A 26,480-nucleotide genomic window follows, 5' to 3' on the forward strand; every position below is an offset into this window, starting at 1 on the left:
GCCATTGCATCAGCTTACCATAACTAGACAAGCTAACTTTCTAAATGCTTATTTATATTGTTGTGCTGTTCAGAGGGCCGGTGTGTTCACAAAATAATACATATTCATCCTATGTGAAATAGAGTTATTTGGTTAAAAATTACACAAACCCCTTTTAAAATAAGCAATGGGTTAAGGCCACAAGACTGTCGTGTCAACAAGCAATGCATGTTAAATGCCACATTGACAACTCTACAAAGCTTTGTCAATCCCATGTCATAATCCCAGCACCTTCTGCAGTATAAGCAATTTTAAAGTCTTCATATAATCCATAAAAAAGTGTGCTCAACTCAGCTAGTTATTCTATATGTCTTTCTAAGATACCAGAGTAAGGTGCTCCTAGAATTTATCTTTGTGACACCGTCCTCAGGTCTGCCAAGTATCACGCATCAGGCGTGACTCTACCGCATTTCAGTGTGGTGTTCCGCATCACCGCACTGAAATGCTTAGTCACGCATTTTACTGCTATCTCTCGGCTGTACCAGCGCTTAAGTATTGGCCATGCCAGGCTGCTAGCTTTCGTGCCTGTAACCTGCGCCAGCTCTGCTGCTCCCAGACTAGCCAGCACGGGCAAAGGCAGTCTCAGTCAGTAAATGTTAATCTTGTGCACACATAGCTGCTACAAATGTATCTCATTTTGGGCTGCTCCATTGAAATTCCGGCCCGTGGCGTCGCGCCGGCGCAGCTGAGTCACTCAGAAGCCCAGGCCTGACGTCACCTGGCCGAGGTAGTTGCTGTGCTACTGCTTACAATACGTGCGCGGTATAATGGATCCCGCGGGCGAGCCGGGTCTCTCAGGCTCACCCGACCCCCATCAGCACAGTGACCGGCTAACTTAGACTCGCCGTGGAGAGCCTGCTGCCTGACAGCCTGTAGCGGAGGGAGCTGCTCGCCGCTGGCTTTAGTTTCGGCTGATTCTTTAACTAGATAATGTTCCCGAACTTCCCGGGGCACGGATCTACCGTAAGCGAATCAATGGTGTGATTTGAGCCGGGCGGGCCCGGCTCATAGAGGTGAGTGGTGGCATGTTTTTCACGTTAATATTTCAACTTCACATAAGCCCAGGCCAAAACTTGTGACTAATCAAGCCCACTGTCAGGACTTCTTCCCACAGGCTTTCCGTGTGTTCTTCAAATGAGAAAGAGAACACGATGATCCAGATTATTATCCGAACAGCAGCCCCCGCACACACAGATCTGGTGGTACCTCGCCTTCCTTTTTAAATGCTGGCAAGGCATCCCAGACAGTTATTGCTATGCACTAGTAGTGCAAAAATTCCAGACGGAAACGGGCAGTTTGGTTATTTTTACCGAGCTGCCCCTGCCTCTAAATTTAAGTGGTGTTTTCCACCCTGCATCGCAATTAATTAAGTGCTGACTGCACCCGACCCCCAAACATATTTTTTTTTGTTGCTTATTTATATAGCGCGAACTCGACCCGAAGGTTTTGGAGCGCTATACATGAGCACCGTAATTTCGGTCCCAGGCAGCCGTGTCTGACTCAGAGAGCAGATTCTTGTCCTCTGAGGCCAGTCTCCTCTGCAGCAAAACCAGCAGAGCGTTTTGGGCTATTGGCAAAAAATTCTCAAGTTCTCAAAAAGAGTTAAACAATTCCTGAAGAAGAACTAACACTGTAAAGGCAATCTAAGACCCCAACTGCAGCACCTGCTTACATTTCACACGTGTTACTCAATATCGCATTCCCTCAGCATATTTCCTTTTACTAACAGTTATGTTTCTTTAGATTTTAACAACCCGCAGACATGACGTGCTTATGGACAAAGTCCGAGAGATGTTGGAAGAGAAAAAATGAAAGTGTATAAAGAGTGAGAAGCTGCAGAGGACAGTATAAGTTGAAAACGTGATGGATTAAAGCACTCTGAAGACTGTGTTGTATATTTAGCTATAGTAATAGAAAACGAACAGGCACGCAAATAATAATAGTCACTGATTTACTCACGAGGAAGTGCCACTGGAAGTGCCACACAATGAAAACATATACATTTCACACATAAGCAATTATAACAATTGGCAGCTATGTAAAGTTGTATTTAAGAATCGTGTCTAGGCCCTTTCCAAATGTTAGAATGAGAACAGAAGGCTGGTATTTTTCTTGGGAGTGAGAGACAAGAGATGCAGAAGGGTTAGGGTTGTGAGGGTAGTTTCAATAACAAGCTGACCCATGCTATAAAATGTGCTTTTTAGGCTAGAGTGTGGTCAGGAACAGATCATTCTGAGCAGCACCAGTGCCTGCCAGCCTGCAGTTACACAGTGTGTCTCTGGTTAGTACCCTTACATTTCTGGTGCCGTGCAGCAGTTCTAAGATGTTCTTAGAGTTTCTTGTTTCTCAAATGGGTAGGATCTCTAATATTTATATGTGCCTCTCATCTTCACTGCTTGATTTTTGCTCGCAAGAAAGTGTCACTCATAGACGTTGAAATGTCACTCATAATTACACTGGAATTATGAAAATGTCACACATTGCAAACTGAAACCTTGGCAGCTATGCGTCCTCATTGAAGTGAACACCATTTACCAAGTCAATATGGTTGCTAAAGCTTAATTAGTGTCTAACCAGTCTTATATCTTTCCATATACACTAGTGTTTCTACATCAGTTAGCTACACTTACAGACATCTAATTAGACAATATATCTCATGTTGTTACAGCCTTCAATTTGGTGAGCCAGTGCTGCTGCAAACTCTGCCATTCATAAGGGCCTGATACTTCATATTCCTTCCCCCTTGTAGTAATTGGTCTATGGCAAAGTGCCCCCAAAAATATTAATCATTTTTTAAAAAATGCACTAAGTCTACCATATGCATTCAGTTCTAGAGGTACCGAAATATATATACCGAATATACAAGGTTTAAAGATTTTAGCATGGCCTTCTTCCAATTTCATCCTTCCGAGGTTCAAGTAAAATGTATCACCTACAAATAAGAAACTTACACTGTACCATTTATTTTCAGCTTGGAAAAATCAATAAAGATGGTTGATTTAAAAAACATATATAGATATGTGTGTAAATGATGATATAATTTGTACATTAACAAAGAAACTGGCAGCACAATTTACTTCTTTACAGAATACGGAGTCCTAAAACCAGAATCATGGCTTACTGTAGTATATATATATATATATATATATATATATATATATATATATATATATATATATATATAAATGGTATTAAGTTTTATACAGTTATGTTGAACTTTTGCATCCAAACAAAAAGCTGAATTGGAAAGTGTGTGAATACTGTATACTAATAAAAATTGTAATAATTTGATTTCTAAAGGTTTTGCCCAACCCTAGTATTATGCACTTACTACCCATCCCTTTTGTACTAAAGATCAAAGGGGATTACAGCTGCTTTTATGCCACATTACATGGGCTGTTTTTTCGTGGGTACTGATTTTTAAGAAAGGTATTGCTTCTGCTTACAAATAAAGCAATGCTGCAGATCTTAAATTGCTGTACCACTATATACAGCAATATAAGCCTGTCAAGAAATATTTAAAACATGCGCAAAATCCAGGAGGAAACAAAAATAAGAACATGATAAATGAATCTAGGAATAAGGGGGAGGGTTGTTATATATACATATCATAAAGATATGCATATATATTTACATTTTGATTTTTTTTTACTTGCAAGATGTTCATAGGGCAGTCATTTTCAATCACGCATTTTATGGAGAAATGTTTTGCTAGGGTAAGACAGTGGTTTAAATAAAAATAGGCCATTTGTCCCATAAAATGCTTCTTGGACACAGAAGTCAGTATTCGGACCATGGGTACTAAGTACCTTCTATGATGAATGTTCTTGACTTGGAAGAACTAAATGGGTCCCCTGGTGATAAAAGAAAGATTTAAAAGACCGTGTTTATAGCTGCAGGAATATTGCAATGTATGACAATAGGGCATGGAGCTGGATTAGGGGTTGGGAAAATCATTCACCTTTGAAATACCATAATGAAAATGAAATCATAATTCAGGACTTCCATTTCAGGTCCATGAAGCTGTGCACACCAGTTAACAGCAAACCGGTCAAGCGTAGGGAGAAAACGATTATTTGTGTAGCAGATGAGTCAAAAATTAACCACAGTAAATTATTCAAAAGCAGTGAATAACAATTGCAATTACAACTCTAAAAATAATAAACTGTTATAAAAAGTGAATTCTAAACCTCAAACAATATTTTAGATGCCAGTGGTGGCAGCTGATAAGTTTAAGTTGCCACTGCCAGTCTTAAAAAGTACACATGTAAGAAGCCGATTCTCCGTTTTGAAATTCTGAGTGACCCCCTCATATTCCCTTCTGTAAACTCATGCCTACTCATGGTTTATGATCTGTATTTCCTAGGAATCTAGGTAGTGAAGAGGATAGCTCCCCAGGACTACTCCTGCTCCAGTGATACTGCCCTATAAAATAGCTTTGCTCAGGTGACAAGAGATGCAGATATTTGGGAGAGTGTTTGTATCCTACTTTTGCAACTAGATGCTTCTTTGAAGAATGCTTTATGATTAGGCCTGGGTGAAATTTTCATTACGCTAGAGTAATCAGAGTAATTTTGTTACTTTCATGTTCATTTTTTGATGCACAATTACTGATACGATTACACCTATTCGTGTAACTGAGTAATTTGGCAAAAATATTCTACCACAGGAGCACGAAACTTTGCAAGCTCAAGCAGCTCCTGTTCTGATAAATTTGGCACTATTTTCTCAGTGCAAAATGCATCCTCTGGTCCATTCTGGATGTGAAGATGGATTTTGTGCTAAAAATAGCGCTACATGTTGGGTTACGCTCTTCAAATAATCTCGACCAATTGTGCTGTTATTTTGTGTAATTACAGTCAAATATGTGTTACGCCCAGGCATCCTCCGGGCCGGTGGAAGCCACCGCCGGCTCGGAGGATGCGGAAAATCCTCTGCAGACCCACCAAAGACCCACCGCCACATTAGGATGGCTGGTGGGTCCTGGTTTCTCTCCGCCGCTGTTGGCTTACAACCGCGGCGGAAAAGGCCTAATATGGTGGCGGTGTCTCTCAGACACCGCCAGACATATTAGGATGGCTGTGCAAACATGCTTTTCCGCGGCGGATTCTCCGCCGAGGAAAAGCATGTGGATCTTCACCTCGGGGGCCCGTAGCGGGCCCCCTGGGTGAAGGGGGGGGGGGAGGGAGCACATGGGGGGTACCTATGGTAGCCCCCTGCCTTTGTGTGCACGAAGCGGCAGGCACCGCGCGGTGCCTGCTGCTTGGTGTAAGCAAATGTACTGCTTTAATTTTTTACATTACGGCGGGTGCTGCTTCAAGCAGCACCCGCCGCAATGTAAAAAATACAGGATGTGACCGCCAGGGTGGCGGTCACATCCTAATTGCCGTGGAGGGACCGCCGCTGCCCATGCGGACGGTCCCTCTTACGCAGGGGTGGCGGACGGACGCAAGTCCGTCTGCCATCATAATAGGGCCCTTAGTGCCTGATTACGATGTCGGTCGGCCGCCACCAACCGTCTGTGGCGATCCTTCAGTCCGACCGCCCCTTTACGGTCCGAGTCCACACCGCCGCCAGGATCTCCCATCCTAACGGGGTAGAGTTCGGAGTCGCGGGCCCTTAATGGCAGAGATACCGAACCAGGCACCACCATCGGGATTTGGATATGCCTTTCCGACAGCCTGTTCATGGCTGGAATGCCGTCATGTACAGGCTGTCAGAAAGGGTTTTTAGGGGGCTCCAAACATGGTCCCCATCCCTTGTGGGCCACTGCAAAGTGATCCTGGGGGCACATGTAGGCCCCCCACTCACCTCCATGCACCGTGTGCCATGCATCACGTGGTGCATGGCACACGGTCAATGGTCATGCAAGAAGTGCTCCTTTTCACAACAGCTTGTGCTGTGGCCCTTTCCATGGGCCGCAGCACAAGCCACTGTGAAAAGTAGAACTTTGCGACCGCTAGCACGGTGGTCGCATCATGATCCGGCAGCCACCTGCTTGTTGGGCGGTCTCTTGACTGCCACGATCCGACCACCCGACATCGTAATCGGCCCCTTAATATATGAGGTACTTCTTAATAGTACAGTGAGTCCTCTCACTATATTATGACCATTAAAGTTCAGGTGAAACTGCCGCTTAGCTGACACTGCCAGGTGTATTATACTAGTATAAGTTTTTATTATACTTTTATGTATTTCTTGTTGCTTCATTCTGTTGAAGATTCCCCATGACCAAATCGCTGCCAATATGGTCACCTCAGTTATAACAGACTGTGATTCTTAACATGACCATGATGAAATCCATATATTTTCAATGGGATATATAAACACTGCAGTTGTTTAAATGGTCCCTACGTTGTTGCACAGTGTTGGTAATTTCTGGGCTTATAGTTACAAGCATTTATATATATATATATTATTTTATATTTGTTGTCTTCAAAAGACATTCCTCTAATTAAGATGATTACGTCTGGGGGGATGCAGAGTGAAATGCACACTGTTTACAGCAATTAGTTGTTATTCTTCCTATGGATATAACTCTACGTTCCGAATGTTTTGATGGTACACGCGTTCTGTGTTGGTTAGCCTGCGCTCCTTTACTAACATAGATTTGAATGAACCTCATGGATCCTATTAATCTGGGGTTCTTCTTTGAGCTTGTGTTTGGATCTTTAAACCAACATATAATTCATAAGAATTAAATGAATCTATTATGCAACTGAAATTACAAAGTTTCCGATAAAGCTTTTTTTCCGTACTCCTCTATTTTTTTTACTTGGATGTTCTTGTGACTAACTATATTGTATAGTACATAGGAAGATTAATATATATCAAGCTGTTCCAAAACATATCAATGATTTCAAATTCAGAAAAGACCTCACTTATTACGGCCAGCTAAAAGTAGAAATTTGCCAAAAGTAGTGGCCATGTACAGTTGAAACAGTTTATGGAAGTTACTAATGTAAGGTGGTAATGTAAGGAAAGGAACACATAGATGACAACTGTATAATAACTTCTATGGTTAAGCAGGTCAGTGATATGCTGGACAGTTTTGGAAAAGAATCCAATTTGGAGGAGCACGATACATAATTTAAAAACCACAGTGGAGAGATGCAGAATAAGAATAAATAATATGGAACTATTCATAGTCTATTTTATGGACTCCAAGGAAATGAACTATTACATTTTCTTAGAGCTTTTGGTTTAGGTCTCATGTTGTCATCAAGCCCATTACATCTTTTTCCTCTACACTTTCCACTGCCTAGTCATTCCACACAGACAGTGACCTTTTCATATGTTCCATTCACTACTTTTTTCCCTGCCTTTCTCCTCTTACTGTACTTGATGTAGCACATGTTTTACTGACATAGTTATATAAATTGCAAAAACAAATTGTGCATGCCTATTTAAATGTTTGCAATCTGGATTATTTTTTTAAAGGATTTCACATTCTTTGCACCCATCTTCATGCATTTGGTTTAACCACTTAAATGTTCTCAAGTCTTCTAGTATTTGTATGAAGCAATATACAATGTTTGCACACTTGCTGAAGTAATTGAATCCAATTTTCTCTGGCAAAAAGCATACTATTTAGCAGTTCACTCAGACTATTAAACACCAGTTGGTGTGTGAACACTTCTTTTTCCAAGTCCTTGACTAAAAGTGTATTTTGGCTATTCTTTTTGAATATTTTGTAAGTCTAGAAATCGCTATAAATTTTTCATGATGACTAAAGTAGAAGAATTTCGAGTGATGTGATAATCTTCTCCATTCAGATGTAGTCTTAAAATGTATTGCCTTGTTCTTTATAGTCCTTACATAGACCCTACATCTTAACATTTTAATAATGAACTGCTTCTATGACAACTAGGTTTATCCTGGTAGCGGTAGTCAAGTTTCCAACACCATCACTGATGAAAAATATGGATACAACCCAAAAAAAACTCCAGAGTATTAGCAATGTTTATACAAGAATATAGAATAGAGAAAATATCGTCTCTGCATCCTAAGGATTCCAATTATGAATGTATTATTACTTTTTTGTGTCTAAAGTTAACTCATAATTTTAGACACACAGAACTTTGTTTAGGATATCGGTTCTGTAGTCTCTTTTTTGAACTGCATGATATTAAGAAGCCCAGCAAATAGAAGTTTAATACCATCCTGCTGAAAGGTAAAGATATTGGTTCTACCTTTGGAAAATTTAAGGAGTATTCTGAACTTAAGGTAAATGATCCAAATTCTATACAAAATAATTCAGAAAGGAAGGCTTTGATAACATTTATTCTTTGATTCATTTAAAAAACGAGGTTAGGCGATGCTACTTTTAAGGATTTTTAATTTTTTTAAATTAAAGTAATTTAAACATAGTGCGCATGAACATTACGTGACATCTTGCAACAATGAATCTGTGTAATTGTGTACTTAAACACAATAAATTGCTTGTAGGAATTAAAATACCACAAAATTGTTATATTTAGTGTGGCAAAGTTATGTTACACTACAAAAACTAATTTTGAGCAAAACTACTTAACGAAAACCCGACAGAAATAGTATTTGAAACAAAAAAAATGTACAGATCGTTGTACGAATGAAAGCTAGTTGCTGCATTTTCTAGATCATTATTCTGTGTAACCTAACCTGACCTGATTTTCCATGACTGGGTTCAAAAAATTAGAATTTCAATATTGAATCATTTATGGAAATATGCTCAGTATTAGAAATGTTATTTTAATTTGATAGTAAATAAAATACTTAATATCATTCTATTTACAGAAACATTTAAATTAAATGAGAGAAACGTCCAACTAGTTTATTTGGTCTTTTAAGCTGATTACAATACAATACAATAACACAAGGAATGTTGAGAGGCCTTTGTGCTGAAAAAAATGTAAAACCAAAAATATTGGTTAGATTATTAGGTTGCATGTCAACATTTTCAAGTGCTTTTGCATGGACATTTAGGGTTTCTTAGCGCTGCTTTATCTGAGACGGTTTTGTGTGTTACTCCAACATATATAAAAAAAATAATAAAGTGCAACATAATTGGCTGTCCTTCCAAAGAAATTACATTTGAAATAAACATCCTAAGGGCAGTGCACCCACAAAGGTTTGCTTAAAGAAAGATAGGGGCATAAAAATGGGCCAGAAAACTACAGGTAAAGCTCACTAGGATTAATATAATCTGAAGTGCCAAATTAATTAATCAGTTGACATTTGATTAAAGATAAAGCAAGTTAAAATGTTTCAGATTAAGAGAAATAAAACTGCATAACATCCAAATAAAATGTTAAAGATTGATTCTGCTACCTAGTGAATGAGGCACTATTATGTTTTACAATTTTCTTGCGAGCTATTACTTTTTAGCACAGAAGCCTTCTGCAAAGATTTCTGATTTTATAATCTAGACAAAAGTTGTTGAGTGAGTTATTTTGCCACAGGACACATTTAACTCAAGATTAACAATTTATATTTGTGGTGAAAAGCTAGACATTCTCAAACCTACCACATCTAATGGAACCCCCTGTTGGGTGCCTGTTGCTGCCTTCCTGTTCACTGTTTCCAGAGGCTTGGAAAGCTGCTGTGGACACTCCTTAATAATGAGAACTCATGAGGGTTGGTGTAAGCTGGAGGCCTTCTGGAAACTCACAAAGGTGTAGGCACCAGGAGTACTGAAGCTGTGGAGGTCCAGATAGTGGGGATGAGGGCTTCAGGAGTTCCCCATCAGAGAGTGCCTTCTGATCGTCCTCTGGTACAATTGATTCCCTTTCAGTAGCAGCTTTTACTGTGCTATCAAAACCATTTCCTCCCCCCTTTCATTACAGGAATTACAAGGAAGGTGCGAACTGATAAGTCTATCAATAAAATTTCAGGCTGATTATTGTGATGCTGAAAGGAAAATGTTGCTGATTTTGCATGTGTCAACTGTGCACAAAGTTTTCATATGTGCAAGTCTTTTAGTGAAGACATTATATTTTGTGGCGGAAACAGGGTTTATACGGATTTCTTTTTATTTTATTCAAAAATTTTAAATCAGACATGCATAAAAAGATGCACCATTCTTATATGTCATTAAAATGAGAAATTCTGCTTGGTAAACATGTGTAACCTTTAATTCAGCAACCAACATCACAAAAGGGCTTCAAATCAGGGTAGCCTTTACATTCTCAGTTATTCATGATAAGCAGACCAACGTTTTCATCAGTCTGTTCACTTTGCCTGAAAATATATAATAGCTCAAAGATATTAACCAATTTTCCTTTTCTCTATAAGCACAAAGGACCATTGAGAATGATCAGTTGAAACTAAGGGCCCTATTATGATGGCGGACGGACTTGCGTCCGTCCGCCACCCCTGCGTAAGAGGGACCGTCCGCATGGGCAGCGGCGGTCTCTACACGGCAATTAGGATGTGACCGCCACCCTGGTGGTCACATCCTGTATTTTTTTACATTGCGGCGGGTGCTGCTTGAAGCAATGTAAAAAATGAAAGCAGTGTATTTGCATGCACCAAGCAGCAGGCACCGCGCGGTGCCTGCCGCTTCGTGCACGCAAAGGCAGGGGGGTACCATAGGTACCCCCCATGTGCTCCCCCCAACCCCCCTTCACCCAGGAGGCCCGCTACGGGCCCCCGAGGTGAAGATCCACATGCTTTTCCTCGGCGGAGAATCCGCCACGGAAAAGCATGTTTGCACAGCCATCCTAATATGTCTGGCGGTGTCTGAGAGACACCGCCACCATATTAGGCCTTTTCTGCCGCGGTTGTAAGCCAACCGCGGCGGAAAAGCGGCGGACAGAAACCAGGACCCACCAGCCATCCTAATGTGGCGGTGGGTCTTTGGTGGGTCTGCAGAGGATTTTCCGCATCCTCCGGGCCGGCGGTGGCTTCCGCCGGCCCGGAGGATGCGGAAAATCCTCCATCGTAATGTGCCCCTAAGTGCCTAAGTCAAACAATTGTGAGGATGTAAGTTATACTTAACAGCCAGCAAGGTAGAAGAAAGCAATGTGCCTGATGTACTCTTTCCGTTAGCAAACCAGAGTTGAAAAAATGAGCAGCAGCTGGTTTGCGAACAAGAATGAACTCTGCCATGCAACCCATGCACTAAGGTCACAAAGTAAATTTCTATATACGGAGGGTTGCAAGGGATTTGTCTAATGAATATTAATTAGGCAGGCTGCCATTTACAACCCGGTGCCATTGGGTATGAATGCAGGGATGGTGGGTGAGAGCAGACCACCAAAGTTGCATTCGTACAGCTAAATAGGAAACATTGTTTTAAAGCAGCGTGTGTACCATAAAGGCACAGGTGCTGCTTCAAACAAAAAAATTCTCATTTGGGAAGACATCAGGTGAAGCATGAGGTGGCTATTTAGTAACAGACAAGCGTTTCATTTTAAACAGAGAGAGCTTCCCCTTTGTGAATCAGTTACCACCTCCTGTGAGGGGGTTAGTAACTTTCCAATGGTGTGTAACCGCAACTGCAGTTATCAAGACTGATACACACCACTGAAATTAGTAGGGGACAGCCCACTGCCCTTCTAACTGTAATTCGGAATGTGGTGCAAAATAGTTTTAGTACACTACACTTTGCAAACTGCAGGATTTGTGGATGCAAACGTGTTTATTACATTGGGGGCACAGTGTTTTCCCACAGTTTCAGCATGCAAACTCCGAAGGATTGGCGCCATGGGGACACTTTGCAGATATACACATAAATTAACAAGAGTTTGCATGAAAATATACAATCTGCATATATTTCCGGGAAGACTCTGACAAGAATCTGTTACATCTGAAAAATGGTTAAATCTATGTAAATCGTAGAAGTGTCCAATGCATAGAATGTTGCAGCTCTTTTTAATCAGGACCAGCGATATTTAGTAAAAAACGAGAAATTTATTTTTTTATTGTCTTTGCACACTTGCTTACCTTTACCTGTCTCTCCCCCCACAGCCGTGTCTTCCTTAGGGCAAAGATGTAAGATTAGATTGCCAACAAAATTCACTGATGCATTATCTATGATGGCACCAAGTATTTACTTTCCAAGGTTCCACAATAAAAACAAAAGCCCTTATAGAAGAGCTTGTGAAACTAGAAAGAGGCCTACCTTCCATTGGAGTGTTTGGGTCTGGTCTGTTTGCAAACACTACATCCACATATTCCAACTGTAACCGTTCTAGGGACGCTTTTAGACCTAGAAAACGAAAAGAAGAAGAATTTGTTTGTTATCCCACAAAATGTGTAATTGCAAGCATTTCTGCTAACAAGTCCTGATTCACCTATAGGAAACATCGATTTGGTGGCAGGTACCATGAAGATACGGTACAGTTTGTTAATGTTATTATCTTTGAGTATTGCACAACCCTGTATTAATGTTAAAGGGACCAAGCAGCTGGGCAAGTGCACAAATTAGACCAAGTGCACAAAGATTACGAGCCAATTCTCGCCATCCTATTTAGACAGCATGCAGTGGAAAAGCAAGTCCCTAAAAGGCATATTCTGCGAAGAGGGATACACATTTATGCTGCTTTTATGAAGCATCCTAAAGGGGTTTTCTTTCACTTACTTAAAAGATTCAGACAGTGGAAACGAATTCAAGCGTCAACATAATAGACATGGCTGGAAGGATAAGGAGGGGCTCTAAAAACAGAAAATATGCATATCTACTTCTCCTGCAGGGGACTTCTCCTTTTGATCCAGACAGGGCTCTCATCGGATGCCAAAAACTGTCCACCATTCAAGGCTATGCAAGTGACTCTTAAACTAGCAATGGCATCACTAAAGCCCATGCTATGCTCCATTTAACCTCTACCAGAAAATCACCAACACCCACCTCCTGAAAAAAACAGAATTGTAGGAAAGCAGACTTTTGTTTGTGAAAACCTCCAGTTGCTTAGCTTTCAGACCTTTAGTATTTGTTCCATTTGCACATGTTAAACTGTGGGCACACATGTAGACACTGGGGAAGGGACTGGTTGCCTGGCTCAACCTGGCATGTGTGCTTTGGTAGCACTGTGGACCCAGATTAAATCAATAATGGCCTAATACGCTCTTATAATGCAATTGGGATTCTGAAATATATTCTTTCTTCTTGGTTGAAATGTAAGTCTGAGGTGTTTAACAGTTTTTTTTTTTCACAACAAATTTTATTGGTAGGAACAAGCAAGAAATATGCGTGGCTCCCCACAATCAGGAGAACACCACCAAGCATCAATTCTCCATTTTAGTACAGGACCAAGTGTCCAACTAAGCAGTCCAGAAAAGACAGATATATAGGAACATTATTATGCCTTCCCCCACCTTTATAAACCCAAACTACCCATTCCTCCCAACTCCCTCCCAACGTCCCACCCCACCCCTTTGCACGTGTGTATAATTCGCCGCTGTGTCACATCATGAAATAAGATTTGTAGCATAATGCAAGAACTAGCCAAAAACACAAGTCTAGAGGTCTTCCTCCAGTGCTGCTGGAGGGTCAAGAGTCAACCCCCTATACTCGGCCCACCTCTTCCATATCTTGAAATGTTTGCGGGGGCAACCGCATGCTTCAAAGATCGGCCGTTCCAGGCCCAGGCAAAAGTCTAGTTCGGCCCTCCATGCACCCAGGGGGGGGGCCCTCACATCCTTCCAAGCTCGGGCCAAGTCCCTTTTGGCCACCACCAGACCCAGAAGCAGCAGGTGCCGTTTATATACATTTCCACCAACTCCCTCTAAAACGTGGAGCAGGCCTAGGCGATGGGTGCGAGGAAGAGTCCAACCCAATACCTCCGACAGGCAGTCCCACACACCTCTCCAGAAGCCTACCAGCCTCGGGCATGACCATAATGTATGAAGCAAACTGCCCACTGCATCTCCGCAGCGCAAACACTCCGGGGACTCAATCAAGCCAGCCTTCCACAATCGTTCGCGGGTGAAGTAGGCCCTATGGAGAATTTTGAACTGAATGAGCCTAAGCCGCATAGCAATGGCCGCTCCCCTAGGGGACTCCAGAGTCTCCCTCCAGTCATCCTCATCGAGGGGGCCAACATCAGCTTCCCAAGTCGCCTTTAACGGAAGAAGGGTGGAGGAGCAATGAGTGACCAAAGTCTGATAGATGCGAGAGACCTTTTTCTCTCCCAGATCCCCCATAAAGACTTTCGCCTCGATGGGACTAAAATCGGGGAGGGAATCTAAGTTGGCGATGCTGGGCCACAGTGCATGGCGTAGTTGTAAATACCAAAAAAATTGGGACTGGGGCATATCGAACTCAGCCCTAAGTGCCTGAAAGGACCTGAGCGTCGTACCGGACATCACATTTCCCAGTCGCGAAATCCCTATCGCATCCCAGCCATCGAATCCTGTTAACGCCGACAACTCAGGTAAGAGACCATTACGCCATAGCGGCGTCTCCGCGGTCAGGCGACCCCACCAGCCCATGCGGCGCAAGGCCTGTCTCCATATGGCAAAAACAAGGCATGTTACTCTCGGCAGACCCCGCCGCAAACAGGCCGAGTAAAGTACCGTGTGGAGTGGGTTGTCGCCCATCAAGGAGCGTTCCAGGGCATAGGCCGGATCCCCCCTGTCGCTATACCACCAGTCGTTCAGGATAAGCAGATGTGCGGCCTGGTAATAAGATAACAGGTCCGAGGTGGCCAGGCCTCCACAATAGGTGGACAAGAAGCACGTACGAAGTGCCACTCTGGCCGTCCCCCCAGCCCATAGAAAACGGCCTAAGATCGAATTAACCTGCCGGAACCACTGGGGTGCAATCGGATATGGATGGTTCTGCAACTGGTAAAGGAGACGTGGAAGTGCCACCATCTTAAAAATGGCGGACCTGCCAAACATCGAGAGGGGCATTCGAGACCAAGTTTTGACATCCGACTGTACTCGATCCCAAACTGGCACGACATTGCGCTCCCAAGCAACGTCTGCCGATCTCGACAGGAACACTCCCAAATATTTCAGGCCGTGTGTAACCACTTGTAGCTCCAGCGTCCAGGGATCCGCCACATCGCTTCCATCCAGCACCCAGAGGATAGATTTACGCAGATTGAGATAGAGACCTGAGACTTCCCCAAATATTTGCATAATTTCCAGTACGCGCGGTCCCGAGCGCTGCAGATCAGTAAGAAAGAAAAGGACATCGTCCGCGTACAGCGCAATTCTATCAGTTAAGCTGTCATTCCATACAAACCCCCGCATTTGCGCATCTATGCGCACCCAGGCAGCCAGTGGCTCCATAAGTAAAGCAAAGAGATAGGGGGAGAGTGGGCATCCCTGTCGAGTCCCTCGACCAATCGGAAAAGTCTTCGACACTGCCCCTGCAACCCGCACCGAGGCCGTAATATCAGTGTATAGTAGCCTGATATAGGACAGGAAAACCGGGCCTAGATTGAGTCGGGGCAATAGCGCAAAGAGGTAGGTCCAGCTGACAGAGTCAAAGGCCTTATTAATGTCCGCTAGCAACAAAGCCGCTCGCTCTCCCGTGGCTCCCACTGCGTCAATCACCGCCTGTGCGCGTCTGATGTTATGTCGCGTCGCTCTATGAGGCATGAACCCGGCCTGATCCGGATGTACAAGATCTGTGATATGTGGGGACAAGCGATTCGCCAGAGCTTTGGCCAGAACTTTAGCCTCAAGATTGAGTAAGGAAATGGGACGATACGAGTCATGCCTCTCCGGGGGTCGACCCGGCTTCTGGAAGACCACAATTTCGGCGTGCCTCCAGTCCTGGGGCAGTGAGCCCCGTTCACGCGCAGCCTCAAGCGTGCGGTGATAATGGGGCCCCAGCTGTATATGAAACTTTTTAAAGAACTCACTCGGGTAGCCACTCGGACCAGGGGCCTTCCCAGTATTTAGCTGTCCCAGGGCATCGCCTAGTTCCTCAGCCGTAAGGGGTACATCTAATGCCATCCTGGTTTCCTCAGACACTGCCTTGGGGGGCAGGTCCTCAATAAATTTAATCACCTCGTCAGCGGACAGGCGGTCGCAAGGGGCGTATTGGGTAGCAAAGTAAGCGGCAAAACTCGCTGCCAGTTCGATTGGATCAGTAATGACCTCACCGTCGGCAGACGTGAGTCCCGGCAGCGTAAGCGGCTGGAGATGGCGTTGGCAGAGTCTATGAAGCATCGTACATGATTTGTCCCCCCACTGGTATATTCTACTACGCGTAGCCAGCCACGCCTGTCTAGCCTCATCCAGTAGGACGGATGCATAGGCCTGTTGAGCCTGAAGAAGGAGTCGCAACCCGGCTTCACCTCCACCCGCGCGCTTCTGCTCTTCTAAAGTTGCCACCCGCGTGGCCGCGTCTGTAATCAGTTCCCTCCGCTTCCGACGCGCCGCGGCACACCACGCAATGTCCACTCCACGGATAGTGGGCTTCATGGCTTCCCACACCACCCCGGCATCCACGTCCCCTACAAGATTCTCTCGCCAATAGAGATCCAGCGCTTCCCGTAAGTGTGTCACGTAGGCCGGCTGCTGTAGATGCCACGAGGACATCCTCCACCGAAACGGTTGGCGCTGTCGGCGGAGTTCCACCCTAATCGACACCGGGGAGTGGTCGGACAGACCCCTAGGCAAGATGTCAGCACTCTTCACTCTACACAGGCAGCCACTAGGCACAAACATACAGTCCAATCTTGAGTAGGAGCCATGCACAGCGGAGACATACGTATATTCACGCGCGGTAGGATGCATGTGCCTCCAGGCATCCGACCAACCCAGTCCCTCAGTCATAGCATGCAGTCTGGTGCGGGCAGGGGGGGGCCAGCAACATTCACATCTCGGCGCCGCTGGCGGTCCATACTCGCATTCAGTACGTCGTTCCAATCACCACCAACCATCGCCAAGGAATCAGGAATGTCCTCCCACACCGTGAAAAGTTTCTCAGCCAGGGCCCATTGCAGGGGAGGGGGGGCATAGACACTCCCAGAAACCACAGATTCAGTGCCCACCATGCCCTTGACAAAGATAAATCGACCCTGCGGGTCAACCCACTGTTTCTCATGGACGTATGCCACCCGGCGATGAATCAGAATGGCCACACCCCTAGATCCCCGGGAAAATCCGGCATGAAACACCTGGTGATAGCCAAACCTCTGCAGGCCCAGCACTTTGGAGCCCATCGTGTGGGTTTCTTGGAGCAAGAAGATGTCAGCACTCTCATTTTTCCCCCATCGCAACACTGCACCTCGCTTAATCTTGTCAAGCATCCCCCTGACATTCCATGTGATCACCCGCAGAGATGCCCCAGGAAGTCTATGAGTCTCTTCAGCCATAGTCCAGTGGGACCCATCCAATAGAGCGTCCTCGCCATTGCCACTCACCATGCACAATAAAGAACACCACAGCAAAACACACGTGCAGACCCACCCCCCGCCCCAGAACACCAAAAAAACACGACGAGCTACTCACGTCCCACCCTGAACCCCAGAACTAACCATCAAATGAATGTTACCATAGTCACGATCAAAGTGCAGTCCCAACTCAGTGGCCCCGTCTCCAGCCACCCGCACCCTTCCACCCCCCACCCTATACCTCAAAAAACCATGAAGTACCTGTCGCGGCATGGGCGACTCCGAGTCCAGAACAGGGAGCCCTGAGCCGGCCATGCCAATGGATCCCAACTCCCCCAGAACTAGTAATCACAACCCTCCCCCCCCTTAAACCTCCCACATTCGCAGGAGAACAGTAGCCCCTTATGTGTAACCCCCGAACCCCCCACTCACAATTCCCCTTCACGTTCAGTGATCAGCCGCAAAGCAATCTCGAGGCAGTACTGACGCCACCAGTCTATCGAACCCCAAGCGCTCGTACTCCCGTGGCCAAAACCTGCAGTCACAACTGTTCAGAGGAGCGCAGAATCATCAGGTCGTGCCATTATCCACCTCAGATTGGTCGGAATCCACTGTCCCACCACTGGCCTGGACACCGCTGAGGGAGGCCGAGCGCTTACGTGACCTGGATCGTCGATGTCTCTTGGGTTTGGTCCTCTCCTGTGAGACCTCCCTCGAGGGCCCCGAATTCAGCCCCGGCTGGGGGTTCGGCCGGACCCTAACCGTCTCGTCGGTCCACTTGAAGAGGTCTTCAGGAGTATCGAAGAACAGAGTACGAGATTGAAAAATCACCCTCAGGCGCGCTGGGTACAACAGAGAGTACTGAAGTTTAAGGCCGCGCAATTTCGCCTTGGCGTTCGTGAAGGATTGGCGCTGCTGCTGTACCAGCTTCGTGTAATCAGGGAAGATCATTATCTTACGATTCTCATATAGAAGAGAGTCTCTGGATCTCGCTTCCCGGAGAATGACATCTCGATCATGGTAGTTCAGCAGCCTAGCAATCACCGCCCTAGGACGTTCACCCTCTGGCGGCATCTGCGATAGGGCGCGGTGCGCGCGTTCAATAACAAAGCAGTTAGATAAAGCCTCCGGGGGCAGCCAGGACTCCAGCCACTGCGTGAGAAATTGTTCCATGTTGCCCTTCTCACATCGTTCTGGAAAGCCAACGAAGCGAAGGTTATTGGGGCGCGCGCGCCCTTCAGCGTCTTCCACCCGAAGCGCCAGGCCCCGCTGCGCCGCTTCCATTGCCGCCATTTTCTTCTTAAGCGTGTCAACATCATCCTCCACAACCGACACCCTGGATTCAGCTTCTGTGATCCGTGCCACAGCATTCCGCAAGTCCTGACGCAAGAGGGTGACATCTGCGCCCACCGCTCCTATCTTGGCATCGAGCGCATCTCTTGATTGGGTAATGGCCGCCATTAGTGCCGCGTTGTCGGGTCCACCTCCCTGCTGCTGTCCACCTCCCGACGAACCAGGGCCCCCACTTGGCCCGGTGAACTTGTCGATTGTCACCTGCTTGGCAGGACCGCCACCTCCCCTGGTCATGGCTGCAAGTCTCTTGTGTATTATCCACCACGTATGCGGGAACGGCCGTCAGGGACCCCCAGCCCCTTCACCAAGTATAGCAGGGGAGGGCCGTACGATGGCAGCTGGTCACTCAGCGGGGCCCGGTGAACTGTATCTGTGGTGAAGCCTCGTGGCCAAGCAAAGTCTAGACAGGCCCCGAGGCCAGCACTCCACCCGCCGACAACCAGGGACCTCCAATCCCCATGGGCCGCCAGGCGACCCCTCCAAACCGCCCCCGGGCCCCTACAGCGTCAGCCCAAACTCCAGCAGGGCCCGGGGACCCAGGGGGAAGGGGGGTACTCACGGATCAACTCCGGGCTCCTGGCAAGCCAAGACGTCCCGATCTGTTCGCCGCCGTCCAGCCACCGCCAGAGCCTCCAGGGCAGGGGAGCTCCGAGCACCACCGGGCTCCAAGTAGTGGAGGCGCAGGTCCAATCGATGGGGGAGCGCAGACCTCTAAGCCTCTGCCGCAGCCCGATCACCCGGCCGCCCCAGTGGAGCAGGCAGTGCAGCGGCGCCAGGACACACTCCCCTCTCGCAGGGTCCCAGGAGGAGAAAATCGCCTGTCTCACAGCCAAAGTCCAACGGCGGGTGGCGGGCCAGCCGACCCACCCACAGGCCGCTCAGCCGGTGACAGCCAAAATCGAGGTCCCGGCGCCTCTCCGGAATGCCAGGCCTCACTCTGCCATGCACAGGCGCGGGTATTCACAAATCGCCACAGGGCCCCCAGGCCGTCGACCCACGGCGTTCCAGGCCGTCCGCTGTGTAGGGGCAGCAGGGAGGATCTCCGCCAGGCTCAGCGACCAGGCCCCGTCTGACCCCGGATGCGGCAGCAGCCCACAGCGAGCCCCGGGCGGGAGTCGCGAAATCCGAGGCCTCCGGTCCGGCCGGCTCCACTAGGCCACAGTGCACTGCAGGGCGAGCCCACGCCCCCCTGGATCCCCAAGCGCCCCGCCGGGCTCTCGGGGGGTTGCGCCTGATGTGTTGTGTCCCGCTGGGCAAATTCAACGCCAGGCAAGCGGCTGGGCGGCCACGCCGCACCGGTAGCACCAGCCTCGGGTGCGCCAAAATTGAGTCTCCTGGTTCCCAGCGGAGCGCCGGGCCGCACACTCCTCGCCGTCTCCCAGCCGCGATCCGGCACCCGGGGCTCCGCCGACCCCACCGGAAGAAACCAGGCACTCGCAGCAGCAATCGCCTCACTTTGGGCGAGAGTAAGAGGTCCGGGGATCAGGATAATCGATCGGATAAGTAGCGGGCAAGCGGGAGCTCTAGAAAGCTGCGACCGCCATTGCCGCTCGCCAAGCCACGCCCCCAGGTGTTTAACAGTTTTGATGCCACAACGTAAAACGTTCTTGATGTCCTATGAATTTCTGGATCACAAACTCTTTCTAGTTACTTCTAAAAAGGGGATATTTTCTGGAGCCCGTCTCAATTAAATGTATGCTTTAGGCTAATTTGTGGGATACAATAATTACTCTGATGGCCAGCTGCAGATCAAAGTTTCCCATTTTCACATTAAACAAAAGGATCATCTCGAGAGATTAGCCTTCTGTTGGCAGACCAAGTCTGCGGGGGTGAAATCACCAAAAGTTGGTTAGCAGCACCTCTCTGGAAAGCACTTTCAGGACGCTCCTTCATGGCCCAAAGGAGGACAGACAGACCTATAGATCAGTAACAGACATGTTACATCTTGGAGAGAAGAAACTAGACCTGAGTGAGCACGGCTTATCTCGGAGAAAGAGACATGTCTCAGTATTACTTCAAGTCACCATCTTGGTTCTTCCCAGAATGCAGTGGAGCAAGGTTGGATAGCTAATGGGCTGATGTCTGGAAATATCAGTTAGTTGAGAAGGAGTAATGTGGATTGTCCCAATACGGTAGTGACTCTCTCTTTCTAGAACTCACCACCTCAACTTTTATACCTCTGCACAGGGAAAGCAGTTGAGAATCTACAGAACAATAGAAAAGGGGCTGGTTCACATTGTAGATCAACCCATGTCTAGAATGTGGAAGAACAACGTTGTATTTGCACTCTTGGAGGTTTTTGAACTTTGTCTGCAGAACTAGTGGCAATAGTTGCGAGCCTTATCTCAGGGAGAGTAGAAGGTGGAACTGTTGGGGACAACCCTATGCTGTGTAGATGCCTGGACCTGCTCTCCTTCCCAGTCCTGGTCATTTCCAAACTTGGGTTTTCCTGGAAGCATGGTCCTCAAGCACACAATTATCCCTGCCCTGCTTTGACTAGCCAAGCACCCACAGGTCCTCACCCACTTGCAGACTACCCGTTTCCAGCAGAAGCTGCAATAGCCTCTCCTAGGTCACCCACAAATAGATCAGTCCACAAAGAAAGTAGAACTTCTGGGGACTAGAAACACATTTTTGTTAAAATTTGCATAGGCAAAAGGACTGATTAAATGGCAAATGCAGCAAATCCATTTCATGCAAAAACGCCCCAGACAAAGAAACACATATTTCTAGTGGCCTTAAATATATGGAATATAGGCAACAGTAGCTACTGCAATGCAACCACATCACGGAGAAATACATGTTATCTTACAGGCTAGGAAACAGTCTGTAAAAAGGTTTGTAAAAGGGTAGATATTTGAGATGATTAAAGTAAAGAGATCAAGCAATAGCAACTATTTTGGTGAAGTAAAGACCTCATTTTAAATTGGTAATTCTGGATAATTTGTGACAAATCTGAATTTAATTTGACAAGCAGAAAGTCATTAAGTCACCAGCCTAAGTTCTTCTCTGTACAGATTGGTCAAAAGAAATGAACATTTTGGTGCTCTAACAGTAGTGTTTCCATTTGTTTTAATTCTCACTGGAAATGTTTGCTCTCTGCCACAGTAAAAACTGATGAATGGAATTAATTACAGCAAACATATGATGAAGATAGAACTTTACTCGCATCGCAGGCCCTTTTGTGGTAGCGTAATCCCATTCAGACGTTTTCGCATTTCAAATAAAAAAAAAAAATACTGGTGGGCTGGAAACGGTTGATCTTTTGTAAAATTTGGATTGATACTAAATATCTTCAAAAACAAATCAGCTGGTCGGCATTTAAAAAAATAAATACATCTTAATGTATGTGGGTGCATTTTTTTCAGTTGGGATTTCGGTATCCCCCGATCTATACAATTAGCTCATATTGGCAAGACCTGAATCCTGAGTGACACTGCCATCCGGAGCAGAGGGCCTCGGCAAGGCATGCCTGATTAGTAAGCTCTAGAATATTTAAGGTCATTTAACAAAGACGTTGAGTATGTGTTTGTTGCTCACCACCCCTAGGGAATATCAGATTTTTAGGTTTTGTATCAGAACCACAACTTATGTTTTTAAGGAGAATCTTTTTTTTTTTTTTAACAAACGCAAATTGGGTTCTTTTTGGAAAGCCTCCACTGCTGGGTAGGACTCAACAAGAGTCTGACAACCATGCGCATACACATTTCCGAAACAATCAAGATCATGGGGAAGGACTAAAAAATGGCAGGATATTCGCTTGTGCCTCTAGCTAGCAATGTGCCACACTTAATAGCGTGTGTAAAATTATCATATAATGGCTGTAATGTTGGGGCAACCAGCCAGGTCTTACATAACCAACTTCATGTCTCTGGGTCGGATATCAAGAAACCAGTCAATGGCACTGCTTCATGTACGGTTTTAGGGATCGTAACTATGGAGTGAAGAACTCAAAGGTAACTTCAAGTCAGAAAGAAATTAAGTGCATACATTTGAACAATGCACTGATCAGCGGTTGGAACAGACAGCCAGCTTCCTGGTTCATTATACTGACAGAAAAACTCCCATTCCGTCCAGAGATTAAATATTCTCAGTTGATACTATTCTGGCCTAACACCTCTCATCCTTCTCTCTAAGGCACTAGTCCAATCTACCACAGGCCTGGCACTAAGCCCATTGGCCTACAAATGCAGTGATCTAACGGTAACTCACTCCATGTAAGCTCTCTAAAAGTACCAAATTAACATGCAACTGATCTTATCCCGGCCTTACCAATGACGTGGAGGCCTTGACCTGATGCGTAGTCCTGCACAAACCCAGCACCACTAATATGGGACTGACACTACTGACGTTTCATTGCCCATTAAGAATTAACGGTGAGAGATGGAAAAACATTGAAATTCGCCATTTATTGTTATCAACACAATAGATGCCACTACTTGCGCTGGCTTTCATGTTATATTGATAGATTTTCTATGTTGTAGTCAAGATGGTGATTTGAACTTAGCGGTTGGCGCAAGCTATGGCATGTGTGTGGGCCATGGCAAGCATCACTGGTGAGTTTCTATATCTGTACACGTTTGATCCATTGCCATAACAATTTTTTTAACTGTGGATTATTTCAGTGAACTACATTTTTTAATGATGTACATCAATAATTTCCAACCCCCAATGTGCACGGCCTTTGGCTGTGTGCAACAGAAGTTGGGTGCAGGTCCTGGACTGTAGACGGCCCTGCACTCCTCCTACTCTTGGTGACTATCCCTGCGAGGCCAAATCATATCTCTCTGCCCAGGCTGTCTGCATTTTTCCACCCTTTTTGAAACTCTTAAGTCACATGCGACCAGTGATTTTTCTGGAAATGGCAGTCAAATTCTCTATCTCAAAAGGCCACTCATAAGCTCGCACTTTTTATTCGACTAGCGAGTTGTGCACGGTCTGAGGCATTTTTTTTTTATTTTCATTTATTATTCTTTGGGTGTTTTGTGCTTTGCCAACATATTAGCCAAAACAGCCATCTATATATTTCATAAATACATAGATACTTACATATATATATATATATATATAAATACATAAAATGCCATAAAAAGGTGTGTACCTTCAACAGAAAATATCACCACAAAGTACGACCCCTTTTCAAGCCCTCATTATCCCAACTAAAGAACCCAAATTTGATCAAATGTTTTTAAATTACAAGACCTAGCCGCAAACATCTTCTCTCTTTCATAGCCTTGTTAATTTTCTTCCACCAATCCGTAAAGCATAGTACAATCTTGAACCTTCATCTTTGCAGTCAGTGGCCGAGCCGCCAACATAACGATATATACCAACTTCTCAAATTTTACTGGTGTGTCTGGCATTAGGCGTGCACCCACAAGAGCCAGTACGGGGTTTTGTGGGATTTGGATTGTCAGCTGATTGTCTAAAAAACATTTTTTTTAGGTTTTAGATGTGAGCACAATTTTCCAATGAAGCGAAAAAAGTTAATTTCACTGCCTACCGACCAACTTTTCTTTCCCATGGGCGGATCTTTATTTAACTTAGCATGCCGAAGTTTAGCTGCCTGAGCAAGTGTATTGCCAAATCTTGTGCAAATTCATTCACATGGTCAAACGTTGGCGGCAAAGCAAAAGATTTCTGTTCAGCGGAAAGTGTATCTGAACCTTAACTATGCAGTGGCAACAGCGACTGTGACGCGTAAGTAAGAAGCGACTCAAACAGATGGACTCACCAAAGAACACAAGAAATTTCTATTGTAACATTTTGACTCCCACCTTCGTTAGGTAGTACGGGACAGTTTGCTCAGTGACTATTGATGACACTGCTAGATTTCCAAATATCATCATGAGTGAAGATTCCATTTGGTAAATTGGATCAAAGCAGTCCTGAGACTTGCAGTAAATCAGTGATATTGTCAGTGGTGCTCAGTCCATCTAAATGCAGTGAATTTGAACAGTACAACCAGATGTAACAATACATCCAGATGTTTTCTCTGGTGTCCAGCAGTTCAGTCTTTACAATATGTTCTATAGGGAAAATCTTCGAATGTAATGGTCTGTGAAGTCAATATAAATATCACACCCGTATCTTTCCATACGTGTAGACTAGAGGTATTTTTACATGAGGGCCTTCATAATGAGTTGGGGTTTTTCTCCCGGAGCGGAAACTCTAGGTGAAATACACCAAGTCACAGTTTCGAAGTGTGCTCATACCAAAATATACTGGGCCCAGAAATACTGGGCCCGTAAAAGTTGCTGCAGGCAACACCGCTGCATGGTTTACTCCCACTTTTGCAGCTGTCTGGGAGAAGCAGACAATGTCCCCACGAACAAGCACAAGATTACCATTCACCTCTGTGCCACCCTCCCAGACCCCCATAACGACACTCCCACTGACGATCCCGCCTGCTCAAAGCACGTTGAATGGGTCAATGTTTTTGGTGTAAAAAATTATAATAATCAGACTTGGTCCTGAGATACCAGCTGCTAAAGTAGATTTCACCCCTGCAGTATCCCCGCACCAAGTTCTGGACAACTCATACTGAATCCATCAGCTGTGAACTAGACAGGTAATCAAAGTGAATATGTTCTAATCAAACTGCAATATACTTTGTGGACAATATATTCAGTGCTACGTGATGTGCTGATTTAAAAAAAAATGTTTTAATTAACACTTAACACTGAAATGGGACATTTCCGAATTCCTTCAATGGCGAAGAGCCCCAAAAATAAAAGTGATAAAGGAAATACACATTTGGCCCCAATAAACGTTATTTGTATAAATGCTGACTTTAATTCACTACCTAATTAGGATGAGGGCACAAACCATGAAGCAATTACATACAAAAACGTATACAGGTCAATTGAAGTTACATTTATACAATAACTTACGCACAAAACGAGTATATACTCAACCTTTAAGTGCTAGATATCGAAATCCAATTAGAAATAATGGTGAAAAAATGCTTAGCGGACTTCTTACCTTCAATTATATGTTTTCTGGAAAGACCACGCTCAGTTTCGGCTCTAGAATTCAGCAAAAAACAAGTTAGAACATATACAATGTAATACAATTATGCTTTAAAGAAAAATGTGTATTTGTTTTACATACTTTCCTCCCCAGAAGATTTTTGTAGTGATGACTAGACTTGACCGCCTAGAAAACATAGAAAAAGTATATTATCAACTATATCCTGTGATTAAACTAAGGTTTGTCAGAAGAAGTAATGAAGAGTCAACCAATAGTTGAACTGCATTAATACACAAGATATTTTGCACTTTATATACCTCTTTTAGAAAACTGTTTCTTCGCCCTATACTCAGCAGAGGATCTTTAAATACTCATCAGGAGGATTTGTACTTTTTACAGCATCTTGAGTCTCCTCTGATATACTTTGCAGTTCTGACTTTGAACTCTCAATCGCTGAGACAAAGGAAGAAATATGCATTGTGATCCGTGTTTTTACTTTGATGCAGGTTCCCCTTGACTGCTTAATATAGATTTGGTTGACATTAAGGGATTTCTATCGGCAATGTGAAATTTGGGTATGATGAACTCTGTAGGGCCAGTTGTAGTAATTTATTATTTTAGGCAGGGCAAATATTTTAGCTTAAATGTGATACTTTATTATGATTTTATTGAAGTGTAAAATCTCTGTATGTGATTTTATTGTGCTTTCATGGTCAATATTGACCGAATAAAGATGATGATGATAATACATGAGTCTGTTCTGTTTGTCTGCATAGTAACAGGGATGGAGAGCAATTTGAGGCTTTTCCTCTTTTTGCACTCTGACAGCATTTTTTCATA

The 26,480-nt window shown here is 45.0% G+C and overlaps 1 protein-coding gene across 4 annotated transcripts in view; it reads right to left on the minus strand.

Moving 5' to 3' along the window:
• Window positions 1-26,480, minus strand: part of KCNAB2 (potassium voltage-gated channel subfamily A regulatory beta subunit 2) — a 1,353,173-nt gene that overhangs the window by 156,434 nt on the left and 1,170,259 nt on the right. For all 4 annotated transcript variants that reach the window (XR_013594749.1, XM_078642625.1, XM_078642626.1 and 1 more), the window contains 3 exons: window positions 25,782-25,826; window positions 25,653-25,696; window positions 12,143-12,229 (listed from right to left, as the gene is read on the minus strand). Coding sequence is in view for 3 of the 4 variants with exons in the window: in XM_078642625.1 (XP_078498751.1) it covers window positions 12,143-12,229; window positions 25,653-25,696; window positions 25,782-25,826 (176 nt within the window). In the remaining variant the exon portion in view is untranslated. The remainder of the gene's footprint in view (window positions 1-12,142; window positions 12,230-25,652; window positions 25,697-25,781; window positions 25,827-26,480) is intronic.

The sequence above is a fragment of the Lissotriton helveticus genome, chromosome 5_1 (genome assembly GCF_964261635.1).
Source record: "Lissotriton helveticus chromosome 5_1, aLisHel1.1, whole genome shotgun sequence".
Lineage (NCBI taxonomy): Eukaryota > Metazoa > Chordata > Amphibia > Caudata > Salamandridae > Lissotriton > Lissotriton helveticus.